At 47.9% G+C, this 25,172-nt stretch overlaps 6 protein-coding genes across 6 annotated transcripts; 3 read left to right on the top strand and 3 right to left on the bottom strand.

Annotated features, from left to right (window-relative positions):
- Window positions 1–33: 33 nt before the first annotated feature.
- Window positions 34–4,468, top strand: CLUP02_02352 (uncharacterized protein; the record flags this gene model as incomplete). The annotated part of the gene is made up of 26 exons (XM_049281384.1): window positions 34–58; window positions 144–200; window positions 261–267; window positions 322–474; window positions 545–709; window positions 780–956; window positions 1,015–1,084; window positions 1,351–1,379; window positions 1,438–1,536; window positions 1,570–1,704; window positions 1,768–1,825; window positions 1,866–1,937; window positions 2,020–2,130; window positions 2,195–2,278; window positions 2,359–2,555; window positions 2,646–2,702; window positions 2,806–2,860; window positions 2,939–3,011; window positions 3,064–3,125; window positions 3,220–3,456; window positions 3,508–3,573; window positions 3,658–3,710; window positions 3,774–3,955; window positions 4,022–4,121; window positions 4,233–4,285; window positions 4,347–4,468. 26 exons carry the CDS (start codon window positions 34–36, stop codon window positions 4,466–4,468), a joined length of 2,499 nt encoding a protein of 832 aa, XP_049137341.1.
- Window positions 4,469–4,699: 231 nt separating this feature from the next.
- On the top strand, window positions 4,700–6,682 carry CLUP02_02351 (uncharacterized protein; the record flags this gene model as incomplete). The annotated part of the gene is made up of 4 exons (XM_049281383.1): window positions 4,700–5,653; window positions 5,721–6,467; window positions 6,518–6,573; window positions 6,631–6,682. The coding sequence occupies 4 exons, from the start codon at window positions 4,700–4,702 to the stop codon at window positions 6,680–6,682; spliced, it is 1,809 nt and encodes a 602-aa protein (XP_049137340.1).
- Window positions 6,683–6,715: 33 nt separating this feature from the next.
- Window positions 6,716–8,458, bottom strand: CLUP02_02350 (lipase; the record flags this gene model as incomplete). Its single annotated transcript, XM_049281382.1, has 1 exon — window positions 6,716–8,458. The coding sequence occupies one exon, from the start codon at window positions 8,456–8,458 to the stop codon at window positions 6,716–6,718; it is 1,743 nt and encodes a 580-aa protein (XP_049137339.1).
- A 1,195-nt stretch (window positions 8,459–9,653) lies between these two features.
- CLUP02_02349 (uncharacterized protein) lies at window positions 9,654–11,093 on the bottom strand (the record flags this gene model as incomplete). Its single annotated transcript, XM_049281381.1, has 1 exon — window positions 9,654–11,093. The coding sequence occupies one exon, from the start codon at window positions 11,091–11,093 to the stop codon at window positions 9,654–9,656; it is 1,440 nt and encodes a 479-aa protein (XP_049137338.1).
- Window positions 11,094–13,040: 1,947 nt separating this feature from the next.
- On the top strand, window positions 13,041–13,689 carry CLUP02_02348 (ARP2/3 complex ARPC3 subunit; the record flags this gene model as incomplete). Its single annotated transcript, XM_049281380.1, has 2 exons — window positions 13,041–13,454; window positions 13,510–13,689. The coding sequence occupies 2 exons, from the start codon at window positions 13,041–13,043 to the stop codon at window positions 13,687–13,689; spliced, it is 594 nt and encodes a 197-aa protein (XP_049137337.1).
- A 236-nt stretch (window positions 13,690–13,925) lies between these two features.
- Window positions 13,926–17,742, bottom strand: CLUP02_02347 (Gcd10p family protein; the record flags this gene model as incomplete). The annotated part of the gene is made up of 5 exons (XM_049281379.1): window positions 13,926–15,717; window positions 16,003–16,078; window positions 16,569–16,994; window positions 17,084–17,434; window positions 17,520–17,742. 5 exons carry the CDS (start codon window positions 17,740–17,742, stop codon window positions 13,926–13,928), a joined length of 2,868 nt encoding a protein of 955 aa, XP_049137336.1.
- Between the last annotated feature and the right edge of the window lie 7,430 nt (window positions 17,743–25,172).

Below are 25,172 nucleotides of genomic sequence, written 5' to 3'. Positions count from 1 at the left end.
TATGTGTAAGAAGCCGTATCCGGACTTGAGTCAATGGTTGAGGATGACAGACTCCAAGGTTGCATTGCGGCTCATGTAGTGACGAGCTGCATGTATGGAATAGGCAAGCGGGCCTCCTAGTAGTAGTAAACTGACCAAGGCAGTGGAGAGTCTGCGTTATGACCGGCTGACGACGTGTTGCGGAATTCCGGACTTGAAGAGTGCCGCGATGGGCATGCCTAGATAGGGCATTAGGGTAGTAAGGCTGATGACGGCCAAAGGCGAAGCGTACGCAGATCGGGGTCGTTAATAGAAGAAAGTCGGGCCTTTCGATTCTCTGAGACGTTCTGGCTACGGAGGAAATCTTTATTGGATGGGTGTATTCCTCATGATTTGGCCACGGGGTATTCGACTCTTCAGCAGCAAAAAACAAATTGCCAGCGTATCTCGGTTAGGTGTAGTGTCTCTTCGTTCAACGATTTGGCACTTTTTCTCGTTCTCTTTTTCGAAAAAAGGGAAAGAAGGTGATAGAAAGGATATTTGGTGCTAATGAAATCCTTATTAGAATGAATGTTGCCGCATCTCATCCCAACCATACTGTCTTCACGCTCCATCCTTCTCACCTCTTTCTCCTCCTCTTCCCTTGTACAGACTCCTCTCCCGAGCACTCACAAGTAGCTCGCTGCGACGTTGAACCAGTATTCAGCAGCGGGCCGGTATTGGAATATGGGTGAGGTGTGTTTGTAGACTTTCCATCCACTTGCCTCAGAGGGCAAGTGGAATGAGGCAATTCGTTTCAGACGCCGTTGGGGAACAGCGAACTATTTCCCTTTTGGGACGAGAAGGCGGTGCTCTCACCGCAAAAAGTTGCCCCCGACTAAGCAACTCAGCAGAGAAGATGACCTTTTCATCCCGTCTTTTATGAATGTCTTGCCTGTCGCTGCCTGTCTCTTGTACGGGTCCAGCCCACCTGGGCTGTCTGTTCGCACCCCAAGTCATATAAGTAACTGTGACCCATCCTGACGGGTCTGTCAGCCCAATAAGGCAACCGGCTGTCAAGAATGTCTTTGCTGTTAATCATTCCGTCATCTTCCTACTCTTCGCCGTTGGAAGATGCGAGCAATGCGAATCCGACCTGATGCTACGGCTGATTTCCCTTCCCGAGCTTTCGGACTGACTGCAAGGGGTGAATTAGTGCCCGGAACTCCTCTATGCACGCTTTTGCAGTAAGTTCGATACTATCAATCCATGACTTCCGGGCACATTTTTCATGTCTCTTGAACGCTATTTCTTCCTACTCCACGGGCCGATCTTCCAGCGAGCAGTTTCCATGTGTCAGGTCGAAGCGAGCTTGGCACACACACTAAACAGAGCCAGAGACTTGAAGCACTGATCAGTGTGTGGAGTGAGAAGAGTTTATCCAGACATTCGTTTATCCTGTAGGTGTGCCGTGTCAAGATGTCTGAGCTTGCGAGAGAAGCTTTTCTGCTTGACAGCGTCTGCTACTGCCGCGATGGTTGACAGGCGCATCGGCCTCAATGATCTTCCCGCTCCCCCGTAAAGTTTTAGTGTGGGAGGGTGGTCATCCAGATCCATGGAGGCTCCGGAGATGTCTGAAATGCAGCTCGGCCACATAGTCGGTCTCACAGCTGGGAGCTGGGGAGTTGAAAAAGTAGACGCCATCGGTCTCGGTTACCTAGCACCTTTCTACCAGGGCGGGAATCAGTGGCCCTGCCCGCTGACAATAGGATCGCCACAGCATGCCTGCGTCGATCTACCTTGAGCCAGCATCAAGCTTAAATCGTGCCGGCTGCAGATCGCGATGTGGCTTTTGCAGAAACTGCCGGTAAGGAAAACGCTTGATCGTATGGATACACATGTACTAGGCGGAGGCTACTCAGCTATATGATCGACCATTAAGCCCCCCTGACCCTGACATATGCCGCACGGCAGCCCCTGTTAGTTTCGTACTGCGATACTTTAAAATGTTTCCAGGACCGCGGATAACGGGGCTGGGATTCGGACTTGGTACGGATACAGACCAATGCACACTTTACGTACTTGAACGTCGAACGTCTTGCTCTCATGTCCCCAGCTTGCCCGCGGGCAAGGACCCCAGCGTTGAAGACTGTGCACATCGGACTCAGCGACGTGAGTTGAAATCTGAAGCTTATATGCCTGTGCTACTGGTGGAAAACTACCTGCAAAACTCAAGAAAAAGAAGACCCTATCCGGCGCTGCGACAATACAAGGCATATCCCAGTCCCCCACCCCACATACCGGGCCTCTCGACGAAAGAGTTCCCGCGGCTATATCAAGTTTTCACCTGGTTCTTCCTGGGAAAAACTATGCACAATGTCAGTGCTGGACGTCTGCCAGTTGCGTTGGCTGTCGGCCGATCGCAGGTCCGTTCCTCTGATCCGAATTCCGCCCACAGCAGCTACGGCTGAGGCGGCTCACTCTGTCCTCCACTCTCTGCGACCCGAGTTTCGAGAACAGGCATCTGATACTCGAGTGAGCGGGCTTTGCCAAACTGGACAGACAGAAGATCCCTCTACGGACGAAGTTGAGGATCAGTAAGAGATTCCGACGGGCCAGCCGACCAGTATGTTGTACTACGTTCCGCCATTTTTACGGCAATAATAAGTCATTTACTCTGGCATGAGCCTTCGAGTCAGCACGATTCCTATGCCGGTGTCTGAGTTGACGAAGCTCATTCTATTGTCTCGTCCCCGCCATTTCTCCAGTCAGCCAGCAAATAGCTAAATGCGCGTAGAGCATTGCCGCTTGATCCATGCAGAGAAATATCTGCTTTCAAATGTGTAGCAGGACTCTAGATTTTGGCATGTCGCCTCGGAAAGTTCCCAGCTTGACTGGTACAGTCAGTACATGGCCACCTGAATGTATCTTATGGCAATGGTGCCGCGTCTCTGAGGGAAACGGGGCTGCAATGCAATAGCGATCGTTGGAGCCAGATGCTGAAGATAAGTACGCAAGCCCAATGCATCGCGCATCGCCTGCTAGGAGATTTGGTGATTCGATCAAAAGAGACTTTAGTAATATGTGCATTCTCGCCAATCACAGCATCAATCATCTCTTTCGCTCACGATCGATCCGCTCAGAAGAGCCCGTCTGCTATTATCCTCGTAGAGAGAGAGATATAGAGAGAGAGAAGTTCCGGCAATTGATGGAAGTGCGTTGGGATGAGAATCTGGTGGCCTGGCAGAACACCACCCTGAGAGGTGTTCCACCAGCTCGGATTCTCATCATAGACTCAGTTCGGCAATCACAGAGAGAGGCACCGAGACCGAGGATCCTGTGCAGGCTGTCACGTCACGTCAGTTGAGGAAAGAAACCAGACACGCGGGTGAACGCGTCATTTTGGTTCATCGGACGACGGCTCCAGCCTGCAAAATTGCAGTGACTAAGAAGGTGTTCCTAGGAGCGAAGGGAGCGCTCTTGCATCTGTCGGGTCTTGTACGAGAATGCCGAGAAAACGCCATGACATGTGAGCCGTATTCGGGGTAGCATGGGGAGTCCACAGAGCTTCTGTCTCCAAATCATCCGACGGTCTTCTTCGGGGTGATTATCTTCGTCAGATGGGCGAGTTTTCCCGTTTTGGGATTAGATAGAGCTCTAACTCCAGCTGTAACCCTCAACACTTCAGACTAAGCCCAGTATTTTTATGGTGTCATTTTGCCAGTCAAGTCCTATACAAATTACACGGATTCGTAAGATGACGGCGACTGGTAGGCCCGACAAGGAGGGAACAATAAGAGACGCAATTGGAACAGGATCTTGTATTTCAATGATTTCTGGCCAAACCCTCCCAACGATCTTTATTTGAAGACTTCTCAGCCGAGAGCAGGTGCTCTGAGCTACCGATATGGACTTTGTCTAAACCGGCAGGCTTCTAGAAGACGAGGACAAGAAAGGCGCCAGACCTGTTTGGGTACTTTCATGCGTCGAATGATAGGTGACTAGGTTTCAGAAACTCCAGTCGTCTTCGCATGGAGTTCCGGTTTCACTCCCTCAGTTATAGCGACGCTTGGGCTAACCGTTTCGTCTGATGTTACTGCTGCGCATCTTTACAACAACAATTCGCACTCGCTCAAGCCGCCGACGGGGAGGCATGCCGACATGTGCTGACAGGTTCTATCCAAGGTTCAGCTGTCGGGTTTGACGGTTGGCCGAACAGACTTGTGCAATAGGCCACCCTTCCCCCCAAAAGCGGCTGACATCGATTGAAGAAGCATCGTTCTCCGTCTCCAATCATACTATCGTCCATCCTCTCCAATCCTGACTCGTAACGTCATCTTCTGAGCTAGATGCCTTTTAACTGGCGGCGCTGCTGAATGTCACCAAAGCAAGCGGGGCGAGTTTTAGAGTTGAAACATATCAACTCCCTTGTGCGGCTTCCTCCATCTTGGATCAACGGCTAGCAGTCTGTTCTCGAAGTTCATCAACAGCCGCCCTCGGCCGCGTCTGACACGAGCCCGGTTCTGTCTGCCCATTTTCCTTTTATGTCTTAGGGAAGCACGTCCGCCCCTCTCATTCCTCCTCGAATTTCCTACTTTGATAGGGGGTTTCGCCCACATGACACAAACCCCGTCGAAACTTGAACCGTCAACTGGCCGTGGATCTCGCGCATAGCATACACTACCTATTCGAGGAAAGAAAAGCAGTACTACCGTAACATCAGCCTTTCTTGAATTCAAAGATGGTCAATACGGGTCACCCAAGCAGGGCATGCAAGCTCTGCCGCGCGAGGAGGATTAAGTGTGACGAAACGAAGCCCTTCTGCCTCAAATGCGCCAAGTCGAAAAGAACTTGCCCAGGATACCGGGACGCATTCGAGATCAACCTTCGCGATGAGACTCAATCAACCATCCGCAAGGCCAAGTCCGCTGCGTTGCGCAAGGCTATTCGAGAGGGTCGCGCGACGGAACAGGATGCGGAAAACGAATGCCAAACCCAACCACAAGTGATGGAATGGACACCGCCAGCAGCACCACCTCCACGAAAACAACAAATCATTCCAATCACAGAAGACGACTGGTTTGATAGATATTCAAATTCATCTTCTTCTGAAGCGTCGCCTTCAATGTCATACGCTTCTTCTTTGTCGTACATCAGCAATCAGGCGCCCGATACCTTTGTCTCATTCAAAGACATTGAAGGCGGGACTTATGGCATGCCGCACACATTGCAGACGCCTCTCGACCAACAAGCGACATGTTACTTTTTGGCAAACTACGTGCTTGCTCCACCAACGGGAGTAGGCAGAGGGATTCTCACATTTGTACTACCCCTACTGAATATGCCCAGCTATCAAGCGTCTCCATTGCAGTCCGCTTTTTCAGCTGTATCAATGGCCGCTCTGGCTGGTAGGCCAAACTCACGACGGTTGTCTTCGATGGCTCACCTACACTATAGCAAGGCATTAGAGGACTTGACTCGAGCTATGCAAGACAAGATAGCTGTGAGGCAGGACACCACGCTTGCCTCTGCAATTCTCTTGGCTTTTTACGAAGGACTGGTTTCAGACGACGTTGAAATGTCTGGTTTCAAGAAGCATATCTCTGGGGCGACTGCAATTGTCAAGCTACGTGGACCGCAACAGACTGCGTCTGGCGTTGGCTTGAGCATGTTTGAATTTGTTCGGGCAACATCGGTACGTCTTACTTTGACAAGCAATCGAAAGGCTGTATCAAAAACCGATTGTCTAACGCGTAAGACAGGTCCGGCAGTACACCTTCTTTGCGAATATTTCCTTGGAGGATTTGACTTGGTGGGCACGGCAGGCCGTCTGCGACACTGTTGGCCACCAAGCTTTGGTATTGAACCTCCAGACGACACTCATCCGTGGCGAGGCCGACAGCCTTCTGAAGGGGGCACGAACCACCGACAAAATCGACAAAGCTTTGAAGCTTTTGCAGAGGGCACGAAAAATGGACGATGATCTCGGTGTATGGTTCGACAAGTGCCCACCAGCGTGGAGGAAGGTTATTTCAGGATCGGCTGCGGAAGTTCCGGAGGACAAGATCGGCTACGTTTCGGCGTTTCCCGGAACTATTTACGATTACCCGAACGTATGGGCTGCCGGAAAGCATATTAACACCCACGTATCTCGACTTCTGCTCAACCAGGTCATTGTGCGTTGCATTGCATGGGTCTGCGCACCGAGTGACCATACTCTTACGAAAGAGTATATTGACGCGAATCGGATCGGAACTGAGCAAGTGGCCGACATTATCTCCAGCACTCCGTACTTTTTCGGGTGGACGGGTGATGCTTTGAGTACCCCCTACTTCCCATGCGGGACATCCGAGATGCCAAAAGGCCTAGCTGGTGTGTCTTGTATGTGGCCCTTGCTAGCTACTGGATCGAGCCGATTTGCGACCAGAAAGCAACGAATATACGTCAAGGCCCGTCTTGCAAAGATTGCGGAGGAGATGGGTATCCGTCAGGCCGATGTCTTCTCAAAGGTATGCTGCCCACTCAACTTTCCAACTCAACGATTAACACATCTTCGTAGCAAATCATGTTGGGGTCGCCAGAGCCAGACCCAGTCAACAGTTATTGTCCGGACACGTATCTTCATTTACGTACATAGTTTAGCGTTGACAATACCCCTCTCGCTTTGGATAGAAGAATCCTGTCAAAGATGAACAAACAGGCCGAACACCCCTATTGTGCCTGACAACATGCGTGCTGCTGGTGAATAAATAACGTATCAAAGCGACCACCGCGGCAGCAAATCCGAATCATCCCTGAAATTGAGGGACTGCATGCTGCTATATATGAACCTGTAACTTTCGTTTCGAAAGTCATCTTTGAGGTAGTCTGTTCGACCGCTCAGAAACCAGAGTAGTTGCTGATTCTGACTCCATTCCGGCCATTGCGCATAACCGCCCAATCCGACGTTAGGATCCAAGTTGTAAAGGAAGTTGAGATAGTAAGTCCGGGTGCTTTGTCGTGCAAAGGTAGGAAAGATTCCTAGAAAGACTTGCAGTATGTCGGAAGCGTGAAACGTACCAAGTACGGGAGTTCCGTGGTTGTAGCTGCTCAAATACGACCAAGCTGGGACTTCTGGGTGCTTTGCTTGAGCAACAGATAGAAACGAGCGGCGTGCTAGCGTGAAGACGAGATCCCCAAGAATGGCAGCCCTACGCTTGAAGCCAGGAACGATCTCGTTGAAGATCCCTGTACGAAAGGGACTACCTGCAGAGATGTGGTGGTCATATGTATTGACGAGGGTGGTCAACTGCGCTATCGAAGCGTTGTGAAAGTAGAGCTCTGAGAGGTAGTTGACGAGTTGCGACGCTGTCATCACCAGAGGCTGGAACAGTGCGAACAGTGTACCCTCGTCTTCTTGGTTGCCGATGATCATAGGCACTGCAGCGTATCGGCCTTCTTTTGCGATAATATCGGGGCTGTCTATCAGTGCTGTGCCATCTGGTCTAGGAACATATGACAGAGCAAGAGCTTCGTATGAGAGGATGCCGGGCACCGCCGTTGCGGCACGCTTGTAAGTCTCGTAATCGACACTGCGCAGGCAATCCAAGGTACTCGCTGACCCTTGACAACTGGCTGCCTTAACAACAGCATCGTAGACTCTCTGGCCTTTGGGGCAGTCAACTGGGTCAGCTGGGATAACACTGCCAGAGTTCATGATGGCCCCTCGAAACAGTCGTCGACCCTGATAGGAGTTGTCACCGTCATACAGCGCCATCTGGTCGAAAACAGATATCGCACCGGCTGATTCCCCCCAAATCGTCACCTTGTCAGGATCACCTCCGAAGGCAGCGATATTATCGGCAACCCATTCCAAAGCCTGACGTTGGTCTAGTAGTCCCAAGTTGGCTGAGCCATCCTTCAGGATTTCACGACCAGGCAAGAACCCGAAACCTCCCAGTCGATAATTCACAGCAACAAAGATGAAAGGACGGTCCATGTCGGCCCCGTCACGGACAAAGCTTGCCCCGCTGTATGTAGCTGTCGACCCGAACTCGAAGCCACCCCCAAATATCCAAAACAAGACTGGAAGCATCGCATCGGACGATGTGCCAGAAGGACGCTGGACAGTCACCGTCAAACAGTCTTCCTGGCCGGTAATAGGCTGAAAGAATGGGAGCGTAAGAAACGAGCCAACAACATCAAGAAGAATGTTCCGGCTGTCGGTGGACAAGAGAAATTGAGGGCATGCGGCTGCGGTTCCTGTCGCGTCAAAGTTGCCTAAAGAGGAGTTGAGTCTTTGAGGCGGCCTTAAGCGGAGCGGTCCGGTGGGCGGTCTCGCATAGGGGATGCCAGAGAACGTATCGACGGAGCCAAATACTCGTCCCTTGAAGGTACCGGCCGGCGCATCGACTTCCGCCGGAGCAGCACGAGATTCATGGTGATGGTGCTCAGAGTTGCCAGCTGACTGACCAGCTAGGAAGAGAACGACAGCCAGAACTGGTGGGAGAGAAATCTTCATGGTGTTCTAGATGTCTGTAAGGGAGCGTAGAGAGAAGAATGGAGAGGGAAAGACAGAGGGGAAGCAATAGAGCGGGGGGAGGTGGTTGAAAGGAAATTTAGCCATGTAGAACAAGGTGAGCGATACTTATAGGTTAAGGCAAACCCAGGAGGATACCATCTCGGCCGAAGAAGAAAAGGAGTTTAATCTCTTTTCTTCAAGTCTCTCCTCATCTCGTACACGCCAGACATGGTCTTGGAGATCGCTCGCACCAGGCGGTGCTTCCCGCTTCTTAATTCGGCCTTGACATATCGCCCCAAGTCAAGTGTGAGCGAAGACTCTTCTTGTCGCGGGTTTTCCTGGTTTACTAGCACGTGAAGGTGTCAAGGGTCTAATTACCCTGGACGAATGCAAAAGGTGTGTGGGAACTAACCGGTAGTGACAGGGGAAAAAAGTGTGTGTCGGCGGCCCGGAGGAGGTTGGCGATGACACACATTCCGAGGTTGCGAGCAGGTAGAGACTGTCCGACTGTGGTACCGAGTGAGGCAGTGATGCCGCTATTCAGGTGGATCGAGTGGGCGTTGCTACCTCCAGATCTGCGCGAGAACAAAAGAGTCGACGCGATGATACGCCTTTCGAAGCGCGGTCTTGGTTGCATTACCTAAATTCATCACGAGGGACCTTTTGTAGTGTATTGCTAACGTACCCTACTCTGGAAAGCCGTGGCGCTCTCTTCGTCAATATTTTGGATAACTTTATAATCGCCAGACAATATAACGTCGTGTATTCGAAAATTGATTTTATTGCAAAGCACTGATTGCAAACACTGGCTGAGTCGACTGGACTCTTAGCTTGTGTCGGGGAATCTAACGTAAGTCTTCCATCTGAATGCCTAAACAACCCATGCAACCGTTCGGACAAAGTCGCAACTGTGTCCCTTCTTGCTTGAATCTCTCGGAGGGAAAAAAAAAAAAATCAAAAACCCTGTGCTTCTGACCGTTGCCGGGTTCAAAATGCGTCTCGTCTATCCGTGTCAAGAATCAGTCATGATTCTCTCAGCTGATCCTACAACTCCATTTACTCGATGAACAGAACTAAATCCCTGGTTCCCATACCGTGGCCGCATCCGTAGCGACCTCGGAGAAATGCGATGGATGCTTCTCTCAAAAACGCCTCGTGGCTTCGTTATGCAATGATCAAGGGCAGTGAACTTCCATCAGACGACCATGCCCACCTGCCCGCTTTCCTCGTCAACTAAACATCTTCGTTTCCCACTGAGAGGCATACCGTCGGCTGGAGCCTCTTCTTCGAAGCTGCCATTAAACACTTCAACGAGGGCCTCGCGATCTCTTCGTCGCTTGAGCTTGTCGGGATTTGGCTCCGCTTCCTCCTCCCATGTCTCGATGTTGTCCTCATCAAACTCTCCCACGACGTCCTTGCCAAGCGCCTTGCCCAATCTCTCCTTGAGTCCGAGGATCGGCCAGACGGGCACTCTTGTGTACTCGATGCGCATGCCACCCTCGGATGCAACCTCTCCGATTCTCTCAGCAAGTGTATTTTCGGTCCCTTTACGGGGGTTCTTGGTTGGCTCGTGGAACTTGCGAAGCAGATCTGCCGTGACCGTGGCCTTGTAAACGATGAACTCGGATGTCTCATTGTCATTTGTGAGTAGCTGTACCGCCACATCGTAAAATTCAGGCTCTCCTAGTCCGATGGGCATGGGCCGTGAGGGAACCCACTTATTCGCTGACGGCCGTGGTTCGCCGTGAAACCTTCTCTGCGCCATAGCCAACATGATGCCCACAAGCAACGGGTCGTGCGTCGGGTTGCTGGGAACAAACATCTTGGAGCGCAACTGTTGTAGACGTTCGACCGGCCCGTTGTACGATCTGTTAGGTCCTTGAATCACGCGGTACATGTTCTTTCGTGTCGCCGCGATCTGCATCTTGCCAACGTAAGCAAGGACGGGCAGCGACTGAGCGTAAGCAGTATGTTCGCCGCTCAGGTTGCTTGCGCTACCATTAGAACCCGTCGGCACAACAGTGAAGGATTCAGCTGGTCGCGTTGACGCGGATTCAAACGAGGCGATCGAGCCGCTGCGCGAGGGCATCGCATCCCAAGCAACCTGTACGCGACAGGCATCGCGATACACTAGACCGCCGAAATAGAGGTGCAAATCAAGCTGTGTTCGGGTGCGCGACAGCTTCCCCGGGTAGAGGGTGGACATGATTGTGCGGACGGAATTTGTATAGAAGGTTCTTGTGGAGCCGGGCGCGAGCATGGCCGTAAGTTCTCTGCTAAGTGTCGAGGCCGCAACCGAGGGCTTCATGTGACATTTCGACGGAGAGACCGGGGCGCCGCGTGGTGAAGGAGGAGGGACTGGCGTGTCGCATGGAGGAAGCTCAACGAACTTAGCATCGAGGAGTTGAACATGCAGCTCGGTCCAGCAGATGGGACGAACGAAGAGGGAGAGTCCAGCATGATCCCACATCTGGTCGTAGAGAGACCCTTCGTCTGGCCTGAAGACACGAACTCTTCTTTTGCGTTTGGCGGGGGAGGGCATGGCAGGAATAGGACTCGAGGTCGGGGGCGTTGCGTGAATGGGCTCGGGCGAGGACATTGACGAGGCTGTCGGGGCGCTGCTGGAGAGATGCATATTGGCGGGGGAGGAGTCGAAGAAGTTGCGCAGTTGTCGTGCGAAACTGGTGCTATTGAATACCGATCTGTGGTTTTGTCAACATGATTCGGATCTAGGTGAAGAGGAATGCAGGTAGGATGTATTATTGGGTGAAAGGGCACGAGTTGGATGGAAGGAAAACAACGAGGTCATGGCAATAAAGGAATAGTGATTGGGGGGGTCTCACTCTAAAATGAGCATCGGGTTGTGGCGCTCTCCCTTTGGCTCTTCCTACGTAGGTAGTAGGTATGGGTTTTCAGGGGGGGCCTTTGCGTTGCGCCGTGGGCCTGGTGTCCAGTTGAACCTTGGGCTTGGAGCCTTGGGGCACTGACGCGCGACGGGGGGATGATGGTAGTACTCCGTATGGCCCCTTCTCTTGCTTTTGGGGGTGTGGAAAGGTGAGGATGATGGCCGGTGGATGTTTATGACGGACTCGGTGAGGCGGACAGCAGTCGGCGCAACTGGGTGCGCGACGCGGTGTTGAGTAAGATAAAAGAGGATCCGGATCCGCAGAGAGATCGGAGAATATCCGTATGCAGTTTGATGTACGGTCAGAGAAGTGGTGCTCTGTGACTGGGTACCGATTTGTCTAGAATCTGTTGAGATCGACGGTGCTTGCAAGGGGTTTGAGGCTTAACCGTCGCTGTCGGCTCACGAGGCAGAGGAAAAAGAAAGGGTATGGGAGGGATGACGGGATGTTTGGTTACTGGTGTATTCCCATCCGAGACTGAGGAGACGGTCCTCCGCAGAGAAAACGGGACTTATTGGTGCTGAATATGACGAGTACGGTGGGGAGAGAGAAACGAGACTTGGAGAGAAGAACCGAAGAGAGAGAGAGCAACATGAACAAGGGGAAGAGAAGGGAGGGGCAATGAAACGCGGGTGCGCGAGTCAAATATTCCAACTTTTTGTTCGTTGATTTTCTTGATTGTTGCGCTGTCACTTTTGTGTGTGTCCCAGTGCAGCCGGACGGTAAGGTAGGTAGACCCGACAGAATCCAGTGTGGTCACCGTGGCGTGGCGGCAAAAACTGGGCAGGTGCAGAGTTAGGTATTGACCCGTCACGACTGTCCGTTTTGTCAGAGCCTTCCTAATTCCCGTCCCCATCGCGATGGTGCCTGCCTGTGCCTGCGGCCTGCCTGCTCAATGTCCACCCGCGACTCCAACTTCTCCTTCCTCTTCCACCGCCAACCTGCAACCCTCGGCCACTAAAGGGCCAGAACACGCGCGCCTGATCGGCTTCACACCTATTTGGGGGAAGGAAGGGCGCGACTTGCCACTACCTGGTGCTCTTGGCCCGCATGCAACCGGGAGACTGTGACACGCGGAGAGTGCGAAGTCATGTGATCTTAGGCACCAGCCCCCTCCAGCAATACGTACCGGGCATGAGCCATGTCATCGATTTTGTGGCTGCGCATAGCTCCGGAAATGCCTGAGTCATCACGGAAGGCATTGATCTATACACGTGACTTATATCCACCTGACGCTCCATGTCTTTCTAGATCCATTGAATGGAGATACTGCAGGCAAGTGCTGCGCCACAAATCTTGGACCCCACCCTTGAGTCTGAGGCTGGAGCACACCCCGTAGATGCCGTCAAGCCTCAGAAGCCACAAGGTCCATTCGGAGCAGTGTGAGGTGGACGTCAGTCACTCCCCGTCAGCTAAGTGTCGCGCCCCACCATCGGCCGCTTGCTCTCCATCTCCAGTCAGTTGACGTCTCCCAACTGCATTTGCGACCAATCCTCATCAAGACCAGCTTAACATTCTACGACACCGAGCGCTCGGTCAGGCGTATTCTTGAAGATGCCGGTATGTCTGTGTGATGCCCATCCCATAGGTAGCTCGCCTGAGCTCTCTCTGTCTCTGAGGCTCTGGCACAGCCCGTACACTTCAACCTACTCCCCCAACCCGCCTAAACCGAGCTGATGATGACCTTTACCCAGGCCTACAATTCCATGTTCAATGCCGACCCGAACGTCCCTCGCACAATAGGCAACTTCCCGCTGCTGCCCTTGCGCACAAAGACCCGCGGCCCGGCCTATACTCTTCCCTTCCCCAACCCGCCTCTGCCCGCCAATGAGTCTCCCGACCCAGACAGCGAAAGCTACGACATCCTCGACGAGGTTCTCGCCCTATTCCGCGCCAACACCTTCTTCCGCAACTTTGAGCTTCAGGGCCCCGCCGACCGCCTTCTGGTTTACGGCATCTGGTTCGTCAGCGACTGTCTGACCAAGATCAAGCCTAGCGCCGGCGTGCGTGATGCTTCCAAGGATGTCATGAACGTGGCCCTCGATACCAACTTCGCCATTCCCGGCGACCCGGCGTGGCCCCTGAACCAGGTACGGCAGCCTTCCGAGGCCCAGTGGCATTTCTTGACATTGACAATTGATGTAGATGTACGAGACCCCGCGCGATAGACAGGACGCCGAGCAACTCCGCCAGTATATGTCCCAGGTCCGCCAAGAGTTGGCAGTCCGGTTACTGGCACGTGTGTACGAAGAAGGCGGCGATGGAAAACCGAGCAAATGGTGGCTGAGCTTCACCAAGAGAAAGTTCATGGGCAAGGCGTTGTGATGACGGTCGTCGAAGTAGAATCGCCAGAGACAAGCAAATACCTTGGTTGGGGAAAATGTTGAAGCGCATAAGACAGGACAATATGATGATGCCAATTACTCCAATTACAGCTTGATGGGCTTTGATAGGAGGATGCTAGGGTATCTATATTCAAGCCTTTCTCTTTCGTCTTTCCCCTCGACCACCGCCGAATGGTGCGTCAACGTCTCCTCAGTATCCGGACTTGCTCGTTTTGTTCATGCTTCCACCTTTCTCCTCTTGAACTTGCCTCTTGCCTCGACCTTACCCTCTGCCGGAACTGCCTTCCAACCCGTAAAAACGTAACCATCCGCCCCGCCGCGCCCCATCATCATGGGGTGTGTGCGACCGGGCAGAACTTGCCACCGCTTCGCGCGGCTCGTCTGGACATTGGCGCCCAAGAGCAGAGTCGGGTTGATGGGGAAATCGTCTGAACCCTCCCATCGCTCCAACTCCTGGACAGACTTCCCAGCTGCCTCGGCCGGAGGATTTGACGACCAGCCTGCGCGGCGGGCAATGCTGAAGCAATCGGCCAGTTCCGTCAACGGCTCGATGCTTTGCGAGTAGACGGCAATCGGCGCTCCACCGGCCAGGAGTGGCAAGGTGTGACGGAGGATGGACACCGTGTCCATCGTGCTGGCGATGACGAGACCGGAAAACCCACCAGCGCGCGTCGAGTCCACAATGTAGCGGGTTCTCGCCCAACGTCTTCGCTTCCGGTGGTAGTTACCACGCCGGTTAGCCTTCCATGAGTGCAGCTCCTCGTCCGAGACCTCGGGGGGCGGTGTTGAATATGTGACATCCTCCTCGGGCTCCAAAAGCTGCAGCCATGAAATGGGCAATAGGTTGGTAGCGAGGGGATGAAGCGGGTAAGGCGGGTTTGGATTTGTGCTGTCAAAGTTGTAGTATTTGAGGAGGGCGAGGTTTGGCTGGCTGTTGGGGTGGATGAGCGTCAAGGTGTTGGTAGGGGCAAACATGGCTTCAAAGTCGTCGCGACGGGGCGGGTGTCTTCGTCGGGGTTGCTGCGGCTTTGTCGTCTCGCCATCATTTGTCATTGTGGCATCAGCTGTGGCCTCCTCGGGCATTGTTGTTGTTGGGTCTTGTACTGCAGTCTCTGTGCTTGTCTCCTGTGTCTGTTCTGTTGCGGCGACGTCAATGGTGGCGGTGGTGTTCTCTGCTGGCTTGACTCCATTGGCTTCTTCCTTGCCAACACCTGTAGCATCCTCCACTTCTTGGACCTCTTCGGGGTCTTTGGGGTATAGTATGCCCATCCTCTCGGCCATGGCGGCGGTAACAAGACCTCCTGTGTCCTCCACCACAAGCCACCGACCTCCAATCTCGGATTTGTCCAACATGCCAGACCCATCAATCGTCACGGTCTCAGGCTTGTCCGTGGGAGATACGCCGCCGAAGTGGACGTTGGCCCAGGAGTTCAAGAGCCCCATCATCTCTTCCCGCATCTCCAGCACCTTTCCCGCATCCTTCTCTTCCAAGAGCCACTTGCCTAGCGTCAGAGGGTCAAGTGGTTGTATCATGAACCGTCGAATATACTTCTTGGTCTTGAGCAACTTGTACTTGGCGAGAGAGAAGGCCGTCTTCTGGTCAATGGCGGTATGCGACAGCAGTAGCTTTGCGATGATCTCCTTGCCGGCGTCTGTGTTGCCCTGCTTTAGCTGCTCAATCTCCTCGGCGGTCAAGGTCTGGCGGGCGGCGTCGTCGATAATCTCACGTCGCGAGTGGGCAACTACGTTGCCGCTTTCCTGATCGACCAGTTCGAACTCTGCGCCATCGGGGGCGGCAATGACATTCTCAAGAGTGGTGCCCTCCTCCTCGGTGTTCTGGGCGTTCAAGTCGGCCAGGGCGTCGGCGTGAATCTCGCTCGTAGAGACGACTCGCAGTCTGTTAAAGTTCTCGCCATCCCGTCTATCTTGGATCTCGTAGGTGATGTGAAATGGGCGCTCAATGATGAGGTTGCTAGGGAACGAGCCGAGTTTACCCAGTGAAATCGTGCTGGGAGCAGAAAAGAAAAGAGGTTAGCTGTCGTCACATCAAATGTCTACTTGATGAACCTACGTATTAGGTACAATCTGCAGCACCTTCGTATCTTCTGAAAGCAACTTCAGAGACACCCATTGGTGCGGTTGGACAACGTGGTGCATGGTTGCGACTGGATAGGCTTTACCGGGCTAAAGGTTTCGTCCAAGCGAAGCTGTCGCGAGAAAAAAAAATGTTTATGAGCGAAGCGTCAATTAGCGGCCTTATCGTTATCGGGAAACTCGGTCGCCACCAATCGACGGCTTGGTGCCAGCTTCCATGGAAGGGACTAAGAATAACAGGCCGTCCAGGTACCCCGCGCGGGGCACTTGATCAACTAGTCGCCGGAACATCAGAAGTTCAGAACGAAGACCCTGTAAATTCAGCGTACCTTAGTGATACCTCACTGCGTGGGGAACTTGATCAACCCAGCTCAAGTTATCAAATCCGACATTCTATCTTGCAATCAAGCGAGCCAATCTCTCACCAAAGCCTTCCGTGTTTATTCAAAATAGCAAAAGTAACGCATTTCTCAATACTGCTCAGTCTGACCAACTTGTCTGGTGCGCGCTGGGGCCTAACTTCTTTTCAGCACTTGTCAGAGGTTATCCCCCTCTCGGCGTGGAATGTTGCCTGTACCAAGCATTTTGTTGGCCCGTTCTTTCATCCCGACTAGCCTTAAGATACCTGCTGTGGCATGGAGAAGGAGAGTTAGGGAACCGAATAGCAAGAGGGGTAGAAGGGTGTAAGTCGTAAAGACTGAGAACGAGTATTGATTAGCAGGGGCTTGAAAGCATCACCACACGAAGCCTGAGATACCAACTTACAAACACCACCCCCTGTTTGCTTGACAACATCAAACAGTTCGCCGCGCATGATGGGCAGCGCGCCCTTTGTCCATCTCCATGGACCAATAAGACGAAATTTGGTGTTAAAGTTTGATCCCATTGCCCATGTGAAAAGTGCTTTGAATCCTTGACGCTTCATAAAAGAAAAGGTCGGCGCGCTGCCCATGTCGAGAGCAAGCTGATATGCGTAGGATTCCTGTTCAACACCGTGCTTGCTCTTGAACAAGTCATGTCCGCCTCGAGCCTTGAGAGCGTAGTCGATCTCATAGTGGGGAATAGCATCATCATTGGACTCTCCTTGGCTGGCATCAGGAGCATGCAGCGCCATCTGTTGAGGGTACTTGTGCCGGAGGAGGTTAAGAACCCATAGTTGCGCCTGTAGTTCGGCGAGAGGCGGGATAGCTCCTGAATAGATGGTGTTAGCACGGCAGACTTACACCCACAACAACCAACAGGGGCCCTACCAATGCCAGGCCGTACGAAGCCAATAAAACCAGCAGTCACCTCTCCGCGCCTCCAGATCCCGCGGACATCCAGCTCACTGGGTTCCGGGTAACCGTCGTCCAGGAAATCGAACCGACGCACATATCCAGTTGCGGCGACCACCAAGTCGGGCTTGATGACTCGAGATAGCGCCTCAACGTGCTCACGCTTCTTGCTGTCCGGAAACACGACAGTCCCATCGTCCCGGAAAGCCAATGGCCAAGGTGCCGTCAATATCTTTCTGCCACTTGTGTTTTTCAACTCAATATTCATCACAAAAGCTCTGATGCGAGAGAAAATGTCTTGCGGCCGATTTCCCTCATTGAGATATGGCAGCGCGCGGTCGGACTTGACCAGAAACACTTTGCAAGTCAGCCATGCACTCATTTGAACTATTCGTATTCATTCATAAGAGCGAAGAATATCTCCTCTCGGGAGAACACTCACGTGAGTCAACGTTATTGCGTTCACCCTCAATCTCTCCGACCCACTGATCCGGGCCGGCCGCCGTCCCGCCAGAGAGGTAATGAAGAGCCTTGAACGTCTTGTCGTACACTCTCCAGAGCAGATTGGAGTGTTGAAGACGCTCTGGAAGATATGCAGTGTCGAGGAAACTTGCGATTGCTGTGTCGACTGGCTTCTGGTGAGGATCCGGCTTCCAAACCTGCATGACGACTGGTAAAGGAACAACCTGTGATAATCAGCGTTGATCTATGCTAGACCAATCAAATCGCATTATCAAAGTAGAAGACAAGTTAGGTACCTTCTTTGCGCAAAAGAAACCACCTTTGTGACACATCACCACTTCCCTGGCTTCTGAAGTTACGGCCAGGTGGGCTAGGTCCATTGCCGTTTCTCCGACTCCTAGGATCATCACAGACGTATTCAACCCAAATTGCGTTCTTTCCTTCACTTCGGAAGAGTGGAGATGCTTCACGTTCTCCAGACCTTCGATGTATGAGATGGACGGAACGTTGTTGAGACCGGAGCAGACGGCGATGGCATCACAGTCCCATGACTCCTCTCCATCTTGGCTCTCTGCAACTTCCAAACCTGGAGAGCGGCGAAAAAAAACGCGGTGGCCATTGGCTGTATGAGAAACTCGAACAATCTCCGTATTCGTCTCTATAATGCCCCAAAGATCAAATTGGGTACAGAAGCCCTCGAGGTAAGTCGGAACACCCCCATTCTGCCACCCCCCCCCATTCGGCCACCCTAAAAATCCCTCCTAGCTACCCTAATTAAAATCCTACCCTTAATCTATAAATAACTATAATAATTATAATTATTATCTAAATATATTCTTTTTTAATATATATATTCTTTATTATATTATAATATTGTCACGAAAGGGAACTCGAGGCAGGTCAGAACGCTGCTATATTAACCTAATTAACTAAAGACTTAACGTAAAGAGGGAAAAAATAGAACAATAGGTAGAAGCTAGTAGGCTAGCCCTTTGGGCCCAGCGGTCTAGCTCGTTACGTAACCACTAGGAGCTTAGCCTCGCAGCCTGAGGCTAAGCTATAGGGCCCATAGGGCCCTAGTACTTATTACCGTAATATTACCCCCCCCTTTATACTAGAGGGCACTATTCGTAGCGCTAAAAAAATAAACCTCTAAATTACCCCTTATTCTAGCGAATCTATAGCTATAATTACTATTATTATATTATCGTCCTCCTTTAGTAGTAGCAAATTACTAACCATAGCGGCTTTTATTTATATATTTAGGTTCCGTAACGGGCCCTTAGTAATTAAGTATTAGTAATAGAACGCCTAGAGCGCTACTAGCGCATATTTAAAGCTCTTTACGTCGTACTAAGTCGGATCTATATTATACCCCTTTTAATCTACTTAGTACTATAGTTTTCCCTTATATAAGCATAATTTAACAACCTCTAAGACCTCGTATTCTAGTTTACTATTATTATTAATAATTAGTAGTAGCGGGTCTTAGTTCTACCTAAGTAATAAGTCGTCGGCGGCCTTTCTTAGCTTACTTAGGTAAAAAACTAAGTATACCCGGCTACTTATTAATAATTCTATAATCTATATACCCCCTTATTTAGTATTAATAATAAGCTATAGCCCGGCCTATAGCTACTATAGTTTATTTATATTAGTAGATTTTTAATACGAGGTATTAATAAAGACCCGGTCTCCTAGTTTTAAGTTATCTAGGCGCCGGTAGTAGTTAGTATACTTTTTATATTATACCTAAACGACCTTTATATTACCCCTAATAGTTTCCTAGGCCTTATATATTCCCTAAGTTATACGCTGCGCGTCGGTATAGTTTAGCTTTTTTTTTATAAAGCTAAATTAGTAAGTTCGTTTAAATTAATTAAAAAAGAGCCGTAGCTAACGACCGAATTTTATTTTATATAGTAATAGCCCTATAGTCTCGCTAAGCTAGGTAGTATAGGTAAAATCGACTATAAGTAGTATATCGCTCTAGTTATCTTAGTATTAGTTAACTAGTAGTCTTAACTACTATAAGATATACTAGTTTAGTACCTCTATTTAGCCGTCTATTTAGGGGTAGTTAGCTATTAATAGCTATAGCTTAACCCCGTAGATCTTATAAAGTTCCCCCTAAAAATCGGAGATAAATTAGGGGCCTCGGTTTAATATAATAGTCTTTAATAAGCCGAAAATAGGTAGTACCCGTTCGTAAAATATTCGGCTTATATCTTTTATTATAATAATTTTATAATAAGGAATAGATATCGCCCTCTTACCTAGGTAGTCTACTACTACTTAAATATTATTAAATCTTTTTTAATTAGTAGGGATAGTTATAAAGTTAGTAAAAATATACTACTACGGGTAGTCGGGTACTAAAAGTAGCCTTAGCTCCCCCGGGGGCTTATTACGCAGCTTTTATAATTAGTAATAAGTATAATAGTTCTATATATATTAGTAAGTATCCGCCGTTAGGCCCGGCTAATAGTATTGCTACTTAATTATTTTTATAACTTTATTACGCCCTAGGTAAGCGAGGAGCTTTTACTTATAGACTTTATAGATAACTATAGTACGAAGGTTCTCTTTTTTAGGCACTACGAGCTTCCCGTTTATTATTAATAATCCGTCGTTTTAAATTGTTAGGCCTCGCCGGTTAGGCCTCGTCGGTTAAAGGATAGCTTAGGGGGGTATAAAAAGGGGGACTAAGTAATAAAAGAGCAGCTTAGGTATATATAGAGCGCTAGTAGTATACCTCGAGGGAAGGGTAGATTTTAGTAATTCCTTTTTTAGACCCTAATAGTAGTTAGCTTCTATAAGCTTCTTCCCTATGTCGTATACTTATTAATAATTTAAAATCTCTATTTATAAAGGGGACTAGGCTAGAAGCTTAAAATACTAATAAGAACGAGACGTAACGAGAGAGCGTAGTTAGCGCTACGATAATAAAAAAAAGACGACTCTTTTTTATCGGACCCCCTAAAGTCGCCTCCTCCTTAGTAAATAATATAAGAACGAAGCGTAGTAGAACTATTAACGTAGCGGCGACGTAGAAGGACCGTATTACTAAGAGTATTAACGAATTTTAAATAAAATAGCGAACCTCTTACCCTTACTTACTAATACCTAAACTAAACGATAAGTAATAGGCTAGTAAAACTATAAAAATAAGAACGATAATTAAAAAAAGAAATCCTTATTATAACGTATAAAGAGCGCCTATATAGAAGATAAGTAGATTTAGAACACTTACGGAGCTCCTCGGATAGCCCGGCCCCCGTGCTAAGGGCTACGGTCTTAGCTATAGTAGCCTCGGACGTTAGTTTCGATATAAATAGAAACATAAACCCCTAGACTAAGGATAGTTTAATAAATAAAGCCGTACTTAAAGCGCCGCTCGAGCGATAATAAAGCGACGAGTTCGTACTACTTAAGCCCCTATTTACTAGCTCCCTCCCGACTTAAATAAGCGCCGTAAGCAGAACGTTTATATTTAGACCGCTATCCCTCCCTAACTTATTATATACTAATAAATCGGTACGGGATCTATAGAGCTTCCTTTTTAACTATTACTATCGCTTCGACCTATAGGCTTAATAAATAAGAATAGACCGTAATAAAGTAATATATACGGTTAGCTACCTAAGTAGTAGTATAAAAACCTCTTAAATATACTATATCTTTAACTACTAAAGGACCCCCGGTTTTATAATAAACTAGGTTATATAAGAGGAACTAGAGACCTTTTTATAAAATAACCTATTCGATCCCGCTAGCTAAGGAATAGTAGTAAGTATATGACTAAATAGTACCTCGTAAGGCTAAAAAAAAAAAGTTAACGAGTTCGTTAACCGCATTAATAAGCTTAAGATAGAATTAAAATATATCTTAATAGAGAAATAGAGGATCTTTATATTAATAAGTAAGCTACGGCCCGAACTACGCCTCGTAATAGTATTATAAATAGAACTTCCGCGGACTCGCTTATAGTTAGTATCGCTAGCAAGACGTATTAAATAATCCTTGCTATTAATAAGGAGCCTACGAACGTCCCCTAAGTAATATTCTAACTTAAATTCGAACGAGCTAGCGGGAAGATACCGGGGTATTAATAAGTCGAATACGTAAGGAACACGCCGTAACTCGCCTAGTAAAGATATTACGTACTATAATTATAAAAAGACTAGCTATATCGTAAGGGATTACTTATAACCGCGGGAGTAGTATTAATAGTACTATAACTATAGTAAAACCGGGTACCTCGCTAATAGCTACCCGAGCGTTATATACTATAAATATAACTAAGAGGGGCACAAGGCCGCTAGCTATTAATTAAACCTCGCCCTAGCCGAGTAGCGCAAACTAGTAACGAGCTTAAATACTATCTTAATAAGAAGAGTAGTTAGCGATTAATAAGGGCGGCGCTTAGATATCCCGACCTATATATACCTAAACTATATATAAGAGAAGCTAAGCGCCCTTATTAATTCGGGAGCAGAAGGGAACGTAGTTAGCATCGGGCTACTTAATAATTTTAACACTAATTTACGAATTTACCTATCGCCGTAACTAGTAAACGTTAAGGGTAAATAAATAGAGACGCTAAAAAGCTACTACCTACGGCTTCGAATTACCAATAGCGACTACGTAACGGAGATATAGCTATATTCCTTTATAATAGCTAATATTATAGTACTTACGCTTATCCTCGGTTTCCCCTAGCTAGAGGATATCGACCCGCTAATTAGTTAGAAATAAAAGAAGTAGTAGTATCTAATTTACGAATAACATATTCGCTTAGACGCCCTAAAAAAGGGGCTACTAAACGACTTAGTTTCGGTAATACTTATATATATCGTAATTAACCTAGCTATAAATAGTAACGTAATACTAGCGAGCGTAGCCGAGGACTAGAAGCTGCGTTACTAGGACTTTAATAACTTATTTTTAAAAAAAAAAGCTATTTTATTACTAAATAGAGCACTATATAACTATTATATCGAGCTAAACGACGCGGCGCCTATCCCCTAAGGACCTATCTACCCGCTATCGAACTATAAGCTCGAGATCCTACGTAACTATTTAATAAAAATAAAGGCTAGGGGCTAGATACGCCCCTCTATAAGCTTAGTAAGAGCACCTATCCTCTTTATACCTAAAAAAGGAGGAGAGCTACGACTTTGCGTCGATTATAGAGCGATTAATAAAATTATATAAAAAGACAGAACGCCGCTACCGCTAATTAGAGAGATACTAAATAGACTATTTAATACCTCTATCTTTACGAAGCTAGACCTTAAGAACGCGTATTACTATATACGTATAGCTAAGGGTAATAAGTAAAAAACGGCTTTTTATACTAAATACGGGCAGTTCGAGTACCTAGTCGTACCTTTCGGGCTAACTAACGCGCCCGCGACTTTCTAAGCGCATATTAATAACGTTCTAAGCGGCCTAATTAATACCGTTTATATCGTATACCTAGATAATATCCTAATATATAGTAACGACTACGTAGCGTATAAAGAGTACGTACGTAGCATATTATAAAAACTACGGTAATAGAACCTATATCTAAACGGCAATAAATACGAGTTCTATATATCGTATATAGGATTCCTAGGGTATATCGTATCTAACGAAGGTATAAAAATAAAACCCGCGCGCACCGAAGCTATAGCGAATTAGCTACTTCTAAAGAGCGTTAAAAATATATAAACGTTCCTTAAATTTACGGGGTTCTACTATAGATTTATTAGTAATTACGCTAAGATAACGGCACTTCTAATAAACTTACTAAGGAAGGCAAAACCGGGATAATTAAAGCTACTAATACTAGCCGTAGAATCGTTTAAAAAGCTATTAATAGTATTTACTAACGCGCTAATACTACGACATTTCGACCCTACCCTACCTACACGGTTATAAATAGACGCTTCGGCTCGAGCTATCGGCTTAGTAATTACGTAATTATTTAAGGGTAATTAGTACCTAATTACTTATAGGTCGAGGAAATTAACGGATATGGAGAGCTACTACGGTATAAGAAACGCGGAGCTACTAGCTATTATAAACGCACTAAGGAACTAATAACACTACCTCGCTTATAGCCGAGATTAGGTCGTAATATTTATAGATCATTTTAACTTATAGTTCTTAAATATAAAAAAGAGACTAAACGGGAAATAGCTATGCTAGCTAAATAAACTCGTAGCGTTTAATATCGAGATTAAGTTTAAGCTGGGTATAAAAAACCTAGCGGATAAATTATTATAAAGACCTAACTACGGCAAAAGTAATAATAATAGCGGAGCGGAGGAGCTACTATTAAAAATAAAAAAAAACCTCTATAACACTAAAAATATATAAGAGCCCCTTAGAGTTGCGGTAATAAAGTATACGAGGACGAGCTACGGGAGCGGCTCCTAAGTAAAAGGGATAGTAAGTATTCTAGAAGTAGAACTAATAATAGTATAAAGAAGTAAGTAAAGGAGGTTAGGAGCTCCGGCTTAAAGGAACTCCGAGGAGTACCTCGAGAAGTATAACGGGGCTACGAGCCTAGGGTATTAGAATTATAATATAGTACTTAGAGAGCTACTTAAGCCTACTACTAGAACTATAAATCGCGAGCTACTCGTTCTATAGGACTTTAATATAATAAAAGTACCTAAAATAGTATTTAATAAAGAGGGGTTACTAATAATAAATCGACTACGGGCTGCCTAATAAGAAGACGCTTTTATAAGGGATAGGTAATAAACTAAGAAGAACCGACGGCCTTACTTAGCTAAGAAAAAATAATAATAGAGCTAAGTATACGACTTTAGAGAGCTATTATACTACGGCGGCCGCGCTTATATACCGCTATATAAGGGGCTAAGGAGGGAGGTTATTAAAATATATTACGATACGCTTATAATAGGATATTATAATATAAAGCGGACGATAGCGCTACTAAAACGCTACTATTACTAAGATAGAGTAAGTAAGGATATAAAAAGTTATATTAATACTTATATAATATACTAGCGGATAAAGCCTCGTTACTATAAGCCGTATAGCTTACTACGCCCCCTACCTACCCCGGTTAGGCTATAGTAAAAGATATCGCTAAACTTTATTACGGGCTTACCTATATTAACTATACTAATCAGGAGGCGCCCCTACGACGCAGTACTTATCGTAATAAACCGATTTATAAAGTATAGTGTCTATATTACTACGAGGACGACCCTTATAGCTTAGGGATTCGTAAACCTCCTATTTATAAAGATCTTTACTAAGTTTAGAATACCTAAAGGGATCGTTTTTAATAGGGGGTCGTTATTTATAAGTAAGTTTTAAACTTATTTCTATTACTTTTTAATAATAAAGAGGCGTCTTAGTACTACGTTCTACTTATAAACGGACGGTTAGATAGAACGGCAGAACTAATACTTAGAGTAGTACTTTTACTACTTTTATACCTAAGACTAATTAAATTAGGCATAGCGTCTTTACTTAGCCGAGTTTATATATAATAACGCTTAGTACTTAGTAATCCGTAAAGCGCTTATTAAGGCCCTACTTAGGTTCTTACTTACGTACCCTATATCGATCTTAACGGGGACTCGAGACGGTATATAGAATATCT

Source organism: Colletotrichum lupini, chromosome 1, assembly GCF_023278565.1.
Source record: "Colletotrichum lupini chromosome 1, complete sequence".
Classification (NCBI taxonomy): domain Eukaryota; kingdom Fungi; phylum Ascomycota; class Sordariomycetes; order Glomerellales; family Glomerellaceae; genus Colletotrichum; species Colletotrichum lupini.
The sequence above is the reverse complement of the archived record's forward strand: the minus strand, read 5'-3'. Positions and strand labels throughout refer to the sequence as shown.